Genomic DNA, 15407 nt, shown 5'->3' on the forward strand with positions numbered 1-15407 from the left:
AACCCATTATACATGCTTCATTCAGAAAAATATGCAACAACTCAGAACACATTTCAATTGAAAGCTAATACCAGATGATGTATGATTAATTAAACCTGTTTATTTATGACATGATTTTTAAACTACTGCAACAAAAATGTGTGCAATGAAGTCCTGGTGGGATTTTTTTTTTATACAACAAGAATGTTCACCAAATTAAACCAAAGAGCTTACAAACTGGCATTGCAAGGCTTTTGCAGATCCAGGTATAACAAGCAGGCCAGTAACACGTGAAACACACTTCCATCTGTAAGGTACTCCCCCAAACGTACTACACATTACTTAGCAAAACATAATAGTGAATGTCTTAAACTAACTTTGTAGGGTCTGCTCCTTTAAAGTAGGCATTAACAGACTCAGTAAGAGCTACTGCAACAGGCAACGTGTCCTGGTTTCCAAGGCTGACAGGGCTAGGACCACGTGAAACACCTAGAATACACAGAGTTTATATGGTTAATCTTAATAGTATTAGTAACTTCAAATACGGGTGACTTGGTCTAAAATTTTCATAAAACATTTGCCTCCTAAGTGATGCTAAGAAATTTAGCACAGTGAACTAGAGTTGTTGGAATTCAAATATGTAACTATGCCAGATCAAAAGTGTATCTACTGAATGCTTATATAAACAGGGAATCATCTGGATCTATAAATCTTGACCAAAAAGCACAAATCAAGTATATACAAAATCTTGAGAGTTAGACTCCATCAATAAAGTCAGTCACTCCAGTTTTACCTGTGATGGTTTCAGGAAAATAATTTTGGATTGTGGCATCTTAACCAAGAAGATATAAACCAATCAACCTACCCAAAAGCAGATTTAGCATGTTCTGACAGGAACATAAAAGCAAGCATCCCAATCTATACAGATATCTGTGCCTTAGATACACACAGCGATCTCTTACATTCATGAATAGGCCTTCATTAATTTATATTCCTTGTATTTGCATCTATGGAATGGCTCTTTAAATTGAAAGTAACATGGAAATTGCTCCAGGCACTGCAGTTCCATGAGCATATTAGTGTTCATGAAGCCAGAACAGATACACAAAATCAATTAAACATGCATAACACACTTTATGATATAAAAATTTAAATCGCTGTTCATATCTTCAACTACTTCAGGCAACTGGGACTGTTCTTTTATTATGTTACAGGAAAGATTATTTTCAGCTGCTGAGCATGAATGCTAACATTTATTAAAATACAAAGAGTCCCTTCGACAACTTACACAAATATAAAAGTCATCATCCAAACAATAAAAATATACAACAGTGCATGGAAATGAATTCAGAAGATGATAATTCTAGATGGGTTGCCAAGCTATTCTGTTACAGCAAAATTAAACAGAAGCCCAGTCGTACCTTAAAAGCTAGCAAGTTATTCCTGCATAAGGCTTTGTGAGTTAGAGCTCACATGAATCTATTTTCATTTAAAGCAATAGAAAGGCAGGAGTTACAGAAAGGCCAGTTTGAAACAACTGTTTAAAATAACTGATGCCTCATTTCTACTTCCTGTAATTTATTTCATAGGTAGCTTCAAAATTCTGCCGAAATGTGGCCTTTCATACAATATATACAAGTTTGTCTGATTGTGACAGTACCACTGCATATATATCTTGTAATCAGGTGATGTGACACTTCCAAAACCAGCTCTAGTTCCACTTTCTAGTTATATCTGAAGTGAACAAATATCAGCAATAAACATACTCTTCCACATAACAAGCTAATAAATGGCATTTATATTTTTCAAAAGCTCAAAAAAAATTATGTGCTACTACAGGATTAACAATTGATGGAAGTCTCTTACCAACTGTAGGTGTATTTGCTGCACTTAATGATGCAGAAGAGGATATTGAGGAGGAACTCTCTGCACGTGCCAACGGAGCTGGAGGAGGTGGACTGGAATTGGAGGTCAAAGGAGGGCTGAAAGGCCTTGGCTTAAAATAAAATTTAGGAGCATTAAAATATGCAGGCAAGAAAGATAAAGTTCAATACAGTTAAGTCTAAATACACTTACAATTTCATTAATTCCACTGAGCTTCCCTGTAGGCAACTTTGGTCTGGAAGTTGGTCTTGGAGGAGGCACTAAGGCACCCAGAGAAAGAGGGGTTGTTGGCCTTGCTGGAAAGAAATAATGAGATATCAACATATTATTAGAGAAATAACAGTGAACATTTCAATAATATTCTGGCACTGCTGTTATTGGAATATAAAGATAATCTAACAGTAGCTTACTGCAGAAAGCGTATTTCTTAATGGGTGGCAAATCCCCATTTTTACCTGAGGTACTGATGAAATTTGATATACAATAGTTAGATAGGATACAAGGTGTGAAAGAGATTGTGCTAAATTAGGTTTCAAAAGACAAAATTCACAAGAATTAAGGAGAGTTTAGTACACCATTCTGACTACGTCCTGAGCACAAAATGAAAACATTACTTTTATTTGACCATTATTACACAAAGTGTTTTCAATAAAAATGCAATAAAACATAACTAAGTGTATATCCTTAGTTTCCACATGTTTCTTCCATGTGCATGTGATGGCATGCCCACCTCTCCCCACTGCCATCACAGCTCAAGCAATCAATGGATTCTCAGATACACATAGGACACACAGAATAAAATGATCTTCAAATGTAGTTAGTTGTTGGGTGGGCGAGGATTTGGGAAACTAGGTACAACAGGAAACACTGGGTATTAAATTAAATTGCAAAAAGCAGACGTTGCCTTTATTTTTCAAACCAGATGATGTGTGTACACCGACCACACAGTTATCTTTTATTAAGACAAACTAACAGGATAACTTTGGGCACAGGTGCATTTAACATGAGGTAAAGCCAGTGCTACTTAAGAATGTGTAACTCTGATCTAGATTGGGTACACCAACAATATGCTCTTAAATAAAATTCTTCACATCAATTTTTGTACAGTCACAGAGTATGTTTACAGAGGAACGTAAAACATCTTTATTAGGTACTTCTACCTTATAATAGTCTTTTCTAAACACTCCATAATTTTATTAGGAAAAGTACAAATTAGTAATACAGACATTACTGTAATTCTCTGTGTTTATTTCCATGGTACATTTATCAAAAAATATTTGTTAAAATATAAAATACCACAAATTATTTTCTAGCAATAATAACGTACCTGATGAAGATGAAGATATTGTTGAGGTCAAGGAGGATGAGTCACCAGAGTTTCTAAAGAGTGGGTCCCATGCCCAGAGATCATTGGTCCCCTTCCTATTTTAGAAGTTCATCAGAAAATGAAGTAAGTCACACATGTCCAACTACAAGTTACTGAACTATTTTCAGTGCTATGGTAACTGATGTTCTTGAATATGCATATTTTCAAAAAGGATATTTTCTCATGTACATTACTGTAATCAAAGTAAAAACAAAAACTAGTTATTTCAAACTCTAAATGGTAACTAAGAAAAGGAATTATGAATATGTATCTCTAACTGATGTTCTTCAAAACGTCGTCACCCTCATATAACTTCTGTACCCATACAGAAGCAGTTTTGGTGAACATGAATCTAGAATTAGTTATGAAATCTCTTTCAGGAGACGTTTGCCTCTTTGCATATGTCTTGAAGGATGAGGTGACCTTGATGAGTATCAGGCCATGGTATTCAGATAAAAGCCTCAGGCGTGGAAGATAACCACTGGACCTGGCGTGAATAATTTGTTGCAGGTACCAACAATTCAGGTACTATTCATTATTCCAGACATTCTTTATCACACGGTCGAGTTCAGTGCACAACAGTGCAAAGTGCACAACAGCTACGGAGACATCTTTATATACGCATTCTTCCCAGAGATCTACAACCACTGAACATAGTATTCAGGAAGCAGTTTCCGTTCACAATCTAGAACTTTGTAGCCACATTGTCTATAGCTATCTGTTCTAAAACATCATTATGAACTAGTAAGAAGATAGTACCCTGTACACAGCAAGTTTATGTGCAACAGATGGAATGTAGCATCTGCTGTTATTTAATTTGTTTAAAAAACTTATATCTTGTGCTATCAGCTAGAATTGGTGGCTTACAATAACATTAATAAGATGACTATCATGTGGAAATACGGCCACCAGAATTGTGGGCTGAACCATTTTTCCATGTTACTTAAGTAACACGGGAAAAAATCAGGTTAATCCTGAGAAAAATTTCAGAACTACTACTACTGTGGTGATCAGAAAAGAAGTGTCCTCTAGGGGTGCGTGCTTTGGGTATCCGATTTGGGTTAAAAACCTGAATTGGGCCTGATTTGGATTGCTTTGGAAAGCTTCGGGGCAGCTGGGAGCAGTACTTTGCCAGCTGTTGGCATTTGCAAACAGTCGGCAAAGTTCTGAAGCTAAATGAAGCTTCCTGTGCTTTCTTAGGAGAGGGGAGTGGGGAGAAGGAGTGAGTGACTCACTCCAACCTTCTCCTAACCCCTCCCATCTTGTAAAAAAAGGTGGGAAGCTTGGATTAGCTTCAGAACTTTGCTGGCTGCTTGCAATGCAATGCAAGCAGCCAGCAAAGTCTGCTGAGATTCCTGCCTAATTTACAGGTTGGAGGGGTGAGGAGGGTTCAGTGAGTGCAAGAGGAGGGAGGGAGTGGATCAGGGAAGGGAGGGGGGAGTTAGGAGTGTCCAATCCCACTGCTGCATTCTTTTTCCAGCCAATGGATTCTCTGGAAGGAGATGCAGCAGGGGATTTAAAATAGAGGCTGGCCTTTGGGCCAGCTTCCATTATGTTCCTGGCCTAAAAAGACTGAGAGAGACTCCCATAGAGACTCTCTGTCTCCATTTTGGCTGGCCTGCTTCACTGAGGAGGAGGGAGGACATTTTCATCTGGAGGATTCGCTGCTTGCCTGCCTGACCATTGTTGGACAGCAGGATTGGTGAGAGAGTCTGTGACTCACAAGGGTTTCTCTGGGGGGAGGGAGGGGTTTTTTTGGTTGTCTGGGTGAGTGCTGGGGAGAAGGGGAGGGATTGTTTTTTAAAAATTTAAATTAATCTTTATTTTGGGGGGGATTCTTGCATCTTTTTGTGTGGGGGGGAGGGCCTTTGTTAAGCAGCTTCTGGTGGGGCATTTGTTGGGGGGAGGCTGGTCTTGGATTAAAGGGTTAAACTTTAGAGTTTAATTGGGGCTTTTATTTTCAATTAGCTGTTGCGGGGTCAAAGGTTTAGGGTTAGGGGCTTGACTGGGGGGAACTGTTTCTCTTGACTGTGTTTCAAAAGTTTGCTGTTGGGAGTTTGAGGTTTTGTTTCTGCTTTTGGTTGGGGGGGGGATTGTTCCTGTTTAGATTGTTATAAAAGTTTGCTGTGTTGGGAGTTTGAGGTTTTTTTTTTTAACTTTTTGGTGAGGGAGGGACTGTTCCTTGTTTGAATTGTTTTTCAAGTTTATTGTTGGGTGTTTGAATTGTGTTCCAGCTGTTTTGGGGGGGAGAACTGTTCTTGGTTTGAGTTGGTTTAAAAGTTCAGTGTTGAGTGTTTGAGTTCTGTTCCAGCTGTTTTTTGGGGGAAGGGAACTGGTATTGTTTGTGTGTGTGTATAAGTTGTAGGTAGGGTTCAGGTGGGGGCTTGCTTGTGGGTTCTGATTTTATTTGCTGTATGTTTAAGTGGTTGGGCCTGAGTTTTTAATTTCAATTTAATTTGGTTACTGCTTCTTTGCTCTCTCTGTGTGTGTTTAAGTGTGTCTCTCTCTGTTGGAGTTGTGGGTATGTGATTAAGAGGGGGCTTGCTTGGGGGTTCTGGTTTAAATTGCTGTGTTTAAGTGGTTGGGCCTGAGTTTTTAATTTCAATTTAATTTGCTTATTGCTTCTTTGCTGTGTGTGTGTAGGGGACTTGGGGTTCAGAGGGGGCTGGCTTGGGGGTTTAGGTGGTTTTTACTGTTGTTAGTTGTTGTTTTGCAGATTTTACAGTTGTTGTTTGAGTTGCTGTTCCTAATAGTTGCTGTTTAAAAGTTCAGGTTTGTTGTTTGCTAATTGTTACTGTTGTTCTGTTTGTTGGTTGTGCAGTTACAGCAGTGTTTGGTGAGTTTGGTAAGAGAAAAAAGTTTCGATTTAAATAGTAGACATGAGTTAGGTAGGCTAGCAGTAGGCTTCTCTCATTGTAATATTTGCCCTCTGAACTAAATTAATAGGGAATCAAGGGTAGTTCTCCCCATTAAATTTGGTTCAGTAGGAAAAGAGTTAGAGTCAGGTTCTGTTCAAATTATAAATATATATTCATATAAATAGGCTACCTATTAGTACCCCCTTAAGTACGGTTTCCCTGCCCATCTCTGGCACCCTTGGAGCCAGGCTGGGCACTCTTTTTCTAATAGGCTTTCCTTTATATTGGGGTTTAGGGCCAGCTTGATTCCTGAAAAGGAATTCAGCTGTTTTGTAGGTTTAGGTTCCCAAAAATAAATAGGGCCGTTTAAAAAGATATTTAGTTGACCATCTCCATTAGTAATAGAGCCACAAGAAACATAGATTTAGAAATAGGCAAGTAGGTTTTAAAACTGCATTGTAAATTAATTTCGGTTTCTTTCTTAAACACTTAACAATGGGTAGTTAGTGTAGGTTCAAGGAGGGGAAAGAATGGCTGATAGGAAAGCTGAGAGGGGCCCCGAATGGCTGATAGGAAAGGCTAGAGGAAAGTCTGGAGGGGAGGGGGAGTGCTACGGCTATCCCCACATCTGAGTGAAGGAGGCCCTCCCCTGTGCTGCTTCCATTCACCAGCCTGGCTTCTGGTGACAGGAAGAGGGTTCGCAAGACCCTCTTTCCTGAGGCAGCTGCTGGAGGGCCACACCAAACTTAGGTGTCTGAGATAGGGACTGGCACTGGGCGGAGGCCTGCTGCTGAGGCTCCCCCTCCTCCAGCAGTTGAGACCCAGCTGCTGGAGGAGGGGCAGCATGTGGTGTCTCCTGGAATGGATGTGGGGCATGTGACTTTTCTGTCCCTCATGCTCACCTCAGGGACCTAGTGGATGTTGGAGGAACTGCAGGAGGAACCCCCTGCTGGGCAGTCTTCCCCTGTTTTCTCTGAGGCCAGCAGCAGGCCTCTCATGGCTGTACAGGAAGAGAGGGTGCTGGAGGAAGAGACTGTGGTGGAAAAGCCCACATCTCGGCCCCTTCATCCTCATCCATCTCCAACTGCCCAGTCAAGAGTGGGACACAGTGTGTCTGGCATGAGCACCTCACAGGAGATGTCTGCTGGGAGGCCCGTAAGCGCCTCCCATGTGCAGCGTGGGACCCCCGTTACCTCAGATATCTGGAATCACTTCCAGAGAACGGAGGATCTCTGGTTTGCCCAGTGCCGGCATTGTAGGCAACGGATCAGTTGTGGCAGGGATGTGAACCAAGTCTCCGCATCTGGAATGAGGAACCACCTGAAAAGGCAACACCAGGCGGTGCTTCTTGTGCTGTGGGCACAAATTTATTCTGATAATTAATAACATGCCCCAGAAATGTTGATTGCCACTGGAGGGAGAGACAGGTTAGCGACTTACAGCAAGAAACGCAGAGTAGCAGACAAACTAGCTATGTTGCTATTTAATGTTGTTGCATGCTATTAAAATGTTCATGTTGAAGGGGTAGGGGAGGAGTGGGGCAGGTAGGGATGGTGCGACTGGGGGGCAGCTGATGATGAAGGATACATCACTGCCTCACAGGTGGTTTCCAGTTCAGCCTGAAGCTGGTGTGTGTGTGGGTGGGGGGGTGGGGGACTCTGCAACTGTGCTCCGCAAATGCCATTGTATTGTGCTTGTGGCTAGGTACTGTTCTGCTCTGTGGTGTTTCCCCACTGGCTGAACTGAAAGCCCAGCTGCAGGAAATGACAATGGTTCTGCTGGACTAAGTTGCAAGAGTGTCCCCCCTTTCATTTTGTTTTGGGAGGAATGGATGCTTGCCTTCATGTTGTGCCAAGAAATAAAGTGTTTTTGCAAGAAACTGTGTGTGTGTTTGTGATTCTCTGGTTTGAAGTTAGCTGAGGTACTATTATGTGGGAGACTGTTGTGATGTCTTGTGTTGCGCCTTCATGCTGTGTAACTTAAAGCCAAGAAAAAAATTAAGTGTTTTTGCAAGTAATTGTGTTTTTGTGATTCTCTGGTTTGAGGTAAACTGTGGTACTATTGTGTGGGAGACTGTTGTGATGTGTCACACTAGTGTGCCTTTAAAGCTGTAACTGAAAGCTAAAAAATATTTTTTTTGGAACTTGATTCAATGTGTGTTTGTGTGTTATTCTCTAGTGTGAAGGTTAGTTACCATCATAGGGAACAATGGGGAGCGGCTGGCCAGCCTGCTCTGGGGGTGGTAGGGAACTTGGGGGAGCATGTCTTTGGGTCTGTGGGGCTGTTGGGGGGTAGATTGAAAGGGGGATTATGCCTGTGGCCATGGATGTCACATTCCATGTGTTCCTGCTGTGAGAGTCTGGATTTTCCAATAACAGGAACCAATGGAGAGTGGCTGGCCAGTTACTGCAGGAGTGGTTAGGTTTGGGGAGGGGGGGGGATGTGGTTCTGATGGGTTGCTTTGGGTGTGTGTAGTGTAGCCGGGCTGTGGCTGTGGCCATTGGCAGCCGCAATCCATGTGTTTCTGCTGTGTGGAAGTCTCCCCCACAGTAGAAATAAAATAGTGTGCTGGGAGAACCACCTTTGGGGGGCCATGACATGGCCTCCCAAAGTCCAATCTCCCTGAAACTTGGGGGGCATGGTAGGAGAGGTAGGAGCAGGCCCCCTGAAAATTGGGTGCATTTTGCTTGCAAAATGCCACCCCAAGCCACCTAGAAAAAAGGCCTTTGTTTTCCCCCATAGGGAATAGTGGAGAGTGGGGGAGGACAGGGGCACCTTCTTTGGGAGGCCCTAACATGGCCCCACAAATTGCAAACTCCCTGAAACTTGGGGGAGGGCACGGTAGGACAGGTAGGAGCAGGTCCCCTGAAAATTGGGTGCATTTTGCTTGCAAAATGCCACCCCCAGCCTCCTAGAAAGATCATGTTGTCCCCCAAAGGGAATAATGGAGAGTGGAGGAGGATGGGGGGACCTTATTTGGGGAGTCATAACATGGTCCCCCAAAGTCCAATTGTTCTGAAACTTGGGGGGTAGTTAAAGGAGAGTTAGAAGAAGGTCCCCACCAAGTTTGGTTCACTTCCTAAAGAAAATGCCCCCCCCCAGGCTCCTGGAAACCCTGGAGCATGTTCCCCATTGAAAATAACGGCTGAATCTTTAAGAAGCAAACCTGAATCTTTCCGAATTGGGTATTCCGAAGCGGCTTGCTGCTTCAGAATTCCCTTTATTCCAGATCTTTTCCCCGATTTGGGTATTCCGAATTGGGAAACCTGAATCACCCTGGCCCTGCACACCCCTATAAGACACACTCAGGGAGGCAGTACGCTGCCTTGTGGGAAGGGATTTGAGCACCAATTCTTTGGCTAGAGCTCCAAAATGTTACAAAACAGCTTCAGCACAGGCACAGAAGCTGTGTGCGTGAAAGTAGAGGTCATGAAGAAGAAATATTTTTCCCTGCATAAGACACATTTAGCTCCAGATGTTGAACGTTTGTATTCTGTTATCTTTTGTCAAAAGAAGACTCAATTATGCTCCCTCTGATTACCCCACATTTTTTACTATAATATGACAAGCATTCTAACTACCATTACCTGCAACTTTCTAGTTTAAAATTACATACACTTTCAGCTAGAACAAGATATACACTTAAAGTATAACAGCCTTTCAGGTCTAGCTTTTCTTTTCATATACAATGGCATGAGAACAGTATTCTAGAAAGAAAAGCCATGTACTGCTATTAAGTTAACCATTTATTTTCCATCTTGCCCTGCAGCCAAGCGATTATTTTGCCAGTATGACCTTGGAGAATCTGGACTGATTTTTAAATTCATGTGTTTGTATTTATGGTTGCTGATAAGACTCTTTTGGCTTTAGAAGGCAATACAAAGCAATTTACATTCCTACTCTCTTGATTAAGTATAAGATGATCAAACTTTGTAAGTATCAGCTGCAATTCAGTGCACAGATATGAATACTAGATTTACATTACAAGTGGTATATATACACATTTAAATGATTTTAGTACAAAATATTTCAGTCTTTTGACATAACATAAATTAAAATGATCATACGCACAAAAAAACCCCGTCTGTGGTGACAGAACACCCAGAAGTTGAGTGAAGAGGAATCAACTGAGTTTTAAAATAAGACATTAATTTAAATGTTATGGGCCACAGAAACTCAGGCCTTGGCAGTGACATTTGAAACTTGCAATGCGAAAAAATAATCTGAGAACCCCCCCCCCCAATATTCCATGATCTTCACATAAAAATAAACATAAAGAATTAAACTTACTCATTAGATGAAAGAGAAAGTTTCAATTTTGTTAATTCTTCACCTAATCAAAAAGATATGACAACTGATAGATAAGATATTTACCAAAATCAGTCAACTTTAAGACACCTCTCTAAGCGGAAAAGTGGTAACACACATAATTCCAAAGTGTCAAAGTGAAATGGCAAGCACATGAATAATGTGATTTTGCCATATTTTCTAAGATTTGCTTATGACAGAGAAGAATATAGTCTTTACTAAATGTTGGCCTTTCAGCTATGTTCTGTCATGCTTCTCCAAACCTTACAGCTTCCTGTCTCCCATTCAAGCTGCAGTTTCCTATGTCTCTTTAGGAAGCTAATCCTGAAGTTAAGAGAGCTGCAATTAGGAGGAAGTTCAGGGAAGTTAGGGTTCATCCTTGCAAGAAGGAAGAGGGATTAAAATAAGAATCCCATATTTGAAGCTTCACTTGTGATGAACATATACACTTGACTAGTTCGTACAGCAATAGTTACTTCCATATGGATTTGTCACATGAAATATAGCCCTAATAGATCATTCGAAGACAAACTATATGTATTTTTGAACTAACAGAACACCCTCCTATAAAAATTACTACAGAGGAGATAAGATCTGACCATTACCTGGCAGTATAATAGAGCTATTGCCAGTCAGTTGGTCAAAACTTATATACCATAGTGTAACACTGGAATATTGTTAGAAATGCATAGACTTCTCTCACATCTTTTATGTATTTTGTTCCAGTAAAGACTAATCCTATTCACAATAACCAGCAACTACTGACAACCAGAGCTTAATAGTTTATTACTGATGACTTGTATTAAAAGGTTTGTAGGAAGATCAACAAGACAAATATAGTGTTTTGTATGCTAAATGAGGTAGATATCGTTGAAATTAATATAGAGAATCCCTGTTCCTAAATCCAGGTTCTAAGCATTAAGACTAGATAAGCAACACTATTTTTAGTGTCAAATCATTTACAGGTCCCATTACAGCCGTAATAATATAATGCCATTTTGTTAAAATGATTATAGAGATCTCTAGATTTTTAGAGAACAAATATACCATAAGATAGGCAAGTTTTTAAAATTAAGGGAATGAATGGTGCCCTTCTCTAAAACGTTTTTTAAACCTCACACATATAAGAAACTTGAGTTTCAATACACAGATCCATATCATAAGCTTTATGTTCATAAGAAACATGATTATTCATAAAATCATACAAATTTTGTTAGTCTTATAGGTGCTACTGGACTCTTGCTCTTTTCTACTGCAACAGACAGACTAACATGGCTACCTATCATGATTATTCAGGTATACTTTAACAACAGTAAGCATAAATTTGATGTAAATGTAAGGAATATCCAAGAGTCATAGATTTCATACTTACTAGATGAGTTTCGGTTCATTTGTGCCTGTAAAGATAACATTAAACAAGCTCAGCAAACAACGGTTTTCTTCCTAAATTAGGAGGGTGGCTGAAACTGGAAACAGATTTAAAACTAATGCCAGAAACTAGGATTAGCATATGAAGGAACTGGAAGAGGCAAGTTACAATATATGTGACAGATCTCTCAGAGTTTAGTTTGGAGCATGACAGAATAAACAGAAGACTATTTCCTGAAAGATGTCCATTTACTGGTGGTTGCTTGCACTGCTGTATAATGGTCTATGTGACTTGCCAGTTAGATCTTTCTTTTCACTCTGTGATAAACCACTGTTTGTAACAACTTGCAACAATGAGGTGACAAGACATTTACCTGAAGTAATTTTCCACACACATCAGATTTGAGTGCAGTGGACCAAACAATGAACAGCTACCATGAGACCCCTGTACTGAGCTGACATGAAAGTATATTCCTGATCAAGAAGAGATAGGGAAGGAAAATAAAGATGAATCAGCTTCTCTAAAACTGACAGAGGACTGATTCATATGGCCATATAGCAAGGCATGGAACAATTATTGTGAGTTTGCACCAGATTTTATTTATGACTGGTTGATATGTGTTTTAATACACTTGTTTTCACCAGTTAAGCTTGATCAAAGCTGTGTCCTAATCTAAAGTGGGTTGCAATAACAGTATCACAACCCTTTTCATTTTTGCTTACATTTTTAATGTAAGTGCGGGTGGAGTAGGGAAGAAAAGAAGAAATAAGGTAGACAAAAGCAGAGAAGAAAGAATAAGAATGAAAAAAGGGGAAGACAATGTGTGGCAAAAAGTCTTTTTCAAGTGAGATGTATCATTGCAGGTTAAGCTTAAAGATGAGTTTAAAAGATTGTGGAATACTTGTTAATGCAATACAGGTACATCTTGGAAAGCTGAGATTCCTTTTCCTTCACCTTTTATAATAACCAAAACCAGAATGAGTTTTCCAGTGCAGCTAGGGAAGTATTTCCTGTCTGAATGCCAAGACATGGAAATTGCAGCCCAAAATTTCAACTACTTCATGGCACCAGATTAACATTAACAAATTTACAGTGAAATCCATTGATTTCAGTGGGCTTAGACTGGAGTAACTCTGCTTAGGATTTCAATGTTAATGTATTAGTTATGGGTAAGATGCACATCATCATGAAAAACTGCATAGATTTAACTACAGTCACCAGGCCACAGTTTTTATTAAGAATGTAATATTGTTAGTCAAATACAGTTTAATACTTACAGGACTATGTCTCTGATTCAGCAAAAATAAAGGTGGGGGAGAAGGAGAGATAATTACAAAAGGTTCTATATATTTACTATTGTACTTTTCAACATATCAAGTTACAATTTGAAATCTAACAATCCTGTGCATAAATGATAGTTTTAGCATTAAAGCAGGCACTCTCTGAAATCCCACTAACTTTTTTCATTAATCTCTCATACCACAGCAGTACAGCATCCACAGACCACTGGTTGTACTGAAGGGAATATATAAATAGTCAAGGTACTTTTAAAACATCTAGGCAGCTGAAATTTGACATGTAAATTCCATATACTCCAATTACTAGAAACACTTTAAACATGAACAGCTTTAAACCCTTATCTGTAGAAAGCTGGGAAATGAAGTTTGCAGAGACAGCCAGCCTGCCAAGGCACAGATGGAATAGGATGTTGAAATCTGGGAACTGGTTTCGGGAATTTTAGCTTTCCCTTCCAATAACTAAAAGCCACCTTAGACTGAGAGATTCCCAGTGGCAGCCAGATACCTTCTCAATTCAAGCTGTACTTACCAGTTAAGTTATATGATGGTATACATCACAGTAATAAGCTCTGACTTTTTTTCCTTTGAGTCCTCACTTTTCTGAGGACATTAGAGAAGTGTAGGAATCCAACAAAGCCTTACAGTTTGCATGACAGCAAGGGAAAGCACTATGTCAGACAAAGGTTTTGGTACACACATTTACGAAACACAAAAATCTACTGGCAGAATTAAATGTTCAAATTGGCACAATTAATACATTAGATGATCTCCATTTAGAGTCCATTTCCTACAATCTGTATTCATTATTATAGGAATACTGAGTATCAGGCTGCACAGTACAAATCAGTAACACAAACATTCAGTAACTAGGTGACTGGTTTCTGAACATAACAGAGCATGCTAACCTATGTAGGTAGTTTTCTCACTTCTCTCAAAAGAAAGATGGCTTTACTGACCTTTTGTATCCTTAATATGTTCTATGAAAAGAACAATTATGGAAGCTCTACTTCCATAATTCCAAAACCTGATATACAAAAAAACAAGGTTGTACTTACTTGTAACTGTTGATCATTAAGTGTCTTCTGCACAGGTACACATGGGTCTGGGCAGGATTCTAACAAGACTTTCTAGAGCTTTCATAAGCGTGTGCAGTGCTCCTTCTCCCTTCAGAGCAAGCTAATCTTTCCTGCTCAAACCATACCTGGGGAGGGGGGGGGCATTCCTCCCTCATTCTCCCCTTCACTGCCATGGAAAAGACAGGCTGATGTAACAGCCCACAGTGGGGAAAGAGGGAGGAATGTGTGCCTGCACAGAAGACACTAGATGAACAACTTATAGGCAAGTGCAACCTTGTTTTCATCCTTGTGTCCCCTGTGCAGTCCCACATGGGAGAATACCAAGCTTACTTACCCACAGGAGGAGGGTGTGGGCTGTTAGCAGAAAAATGATTGAATCACTAGATTTATTTATTTATTTTATTCAACTTATACCCCACCCTTCCCGTGAGCAAGCTCAGGGCAGCTTCCAACAAAATATATTGTTAAAATATAATAAAACATTATTGCAAATAGCATAAAATCCAATATTAATATACATTAATACAAACAGAATAAAAATCCAGGCACCACCAAACAAATCAGGCTACTACAGAGTCACCATAACCATGGGCACCACCATAATGTAACTCCAGGGCGGAGGGTGTGGCAGCCAAAAGAGGGGACAAAATGCTGGCCCCTAGTCAAAGGCCCGGCAGAACAGCTCCGTCTTGCAGGCCCTGCAGAACTGTAAAAGGTCCCGCAGAGCCGGGATCTCCATTGGGAGAGTGTTCCACCAGGCCAGAGCCAGGGCAGAAAAGGCCATCCAAATGTCCCTTGGGCTGGTGACCACCAGAAGCTGTTTATTCGCAGAGTGCAATGCCCTGTGGGGGGCATAATGGGAGAGGTGGTCCTGTAGGTATGCAGGTCCCAGTCCGTGAAGGGCTTTAAATACTAAGACTAGTACCTTGAACCAGACCTGGAACTCAACCGGGAGCCAGTGCAGCTGGCGTAACAGGTTGGACGTGAGCCCTAAACAGCGTCCCTGTTGCATTCTGGACCAGCTGTAATTTCCAGGTCAAGCCCACAGGCAGCCCAGTGTAGAGAGAGTTGCAGTAGTCCAATATAGAGGCAAGAGGGCACATATAGATGTTAAATAACATCTGGGAAAGAATCGCTCCCTGAGGGATGCTGCACACCAAGGGATGGTGGGCGGACATCTGTTCCCTTAGAGCCACCCTCTGTCCCCGACCATGGAGAAAGGAGCTCAACCATTGAAGGGCTGTCTCACGGATCCCCACAGTGGCGAGG

General features: G+C 40.7%; 1 protein-coding gene across 1 annotated transcript in view; it reads right to left on the reverse strand.

Annotated features, from left to right (window-relative positions):
• Positions 1–15407, reverse strand: part of FCHO2 (FCH and mu domain containing endocytic adaptor 2) — a 150449-nt gene that overhangs the window by 22384 nt on the left and 112658 nt on the right. The window contains exons 14-20 of the mRNA XM_054987402.1: positions 13042–13053; positions 11768–11792; positions 10378–10420; positions 3191–3285; positions 2056–2159; positions 1846–1975; positions 357–468 (exon numbers count right to left, since the gene is read on the reverse strand). Of these exons, the coding sequence (XP_054843377.1) occupies positions 357–468; positions 1846–1975; positions 2056–2159; positions 3191–3285; positions 10378–10420; positions 11768–11792; positions 13042–13053 (521 nt within the window). The remainder of the gene's footprint in view (positions 1–356; positions 469–1845; positions 1976–2055; positions 2160–3190; positions 3286–10377; positions 10421–11767; positions 11793–13041; positions 13054–15407) is intronic.

This window comes from Eublepharis macularius, chromosome 8, assembly GCF_028583425.1.
Source record: "Eublepharis macularius isolate TG4126 chromosome 8, MPM_Emac_v1.0, whole genome shotgun sequence".
Lineage (NCBI taxonomy): Eukaryota > Metazoa > Chordata > Lepidosauria > Squamata > Eublepharidae > Eublepharis > Eublepharis macularius.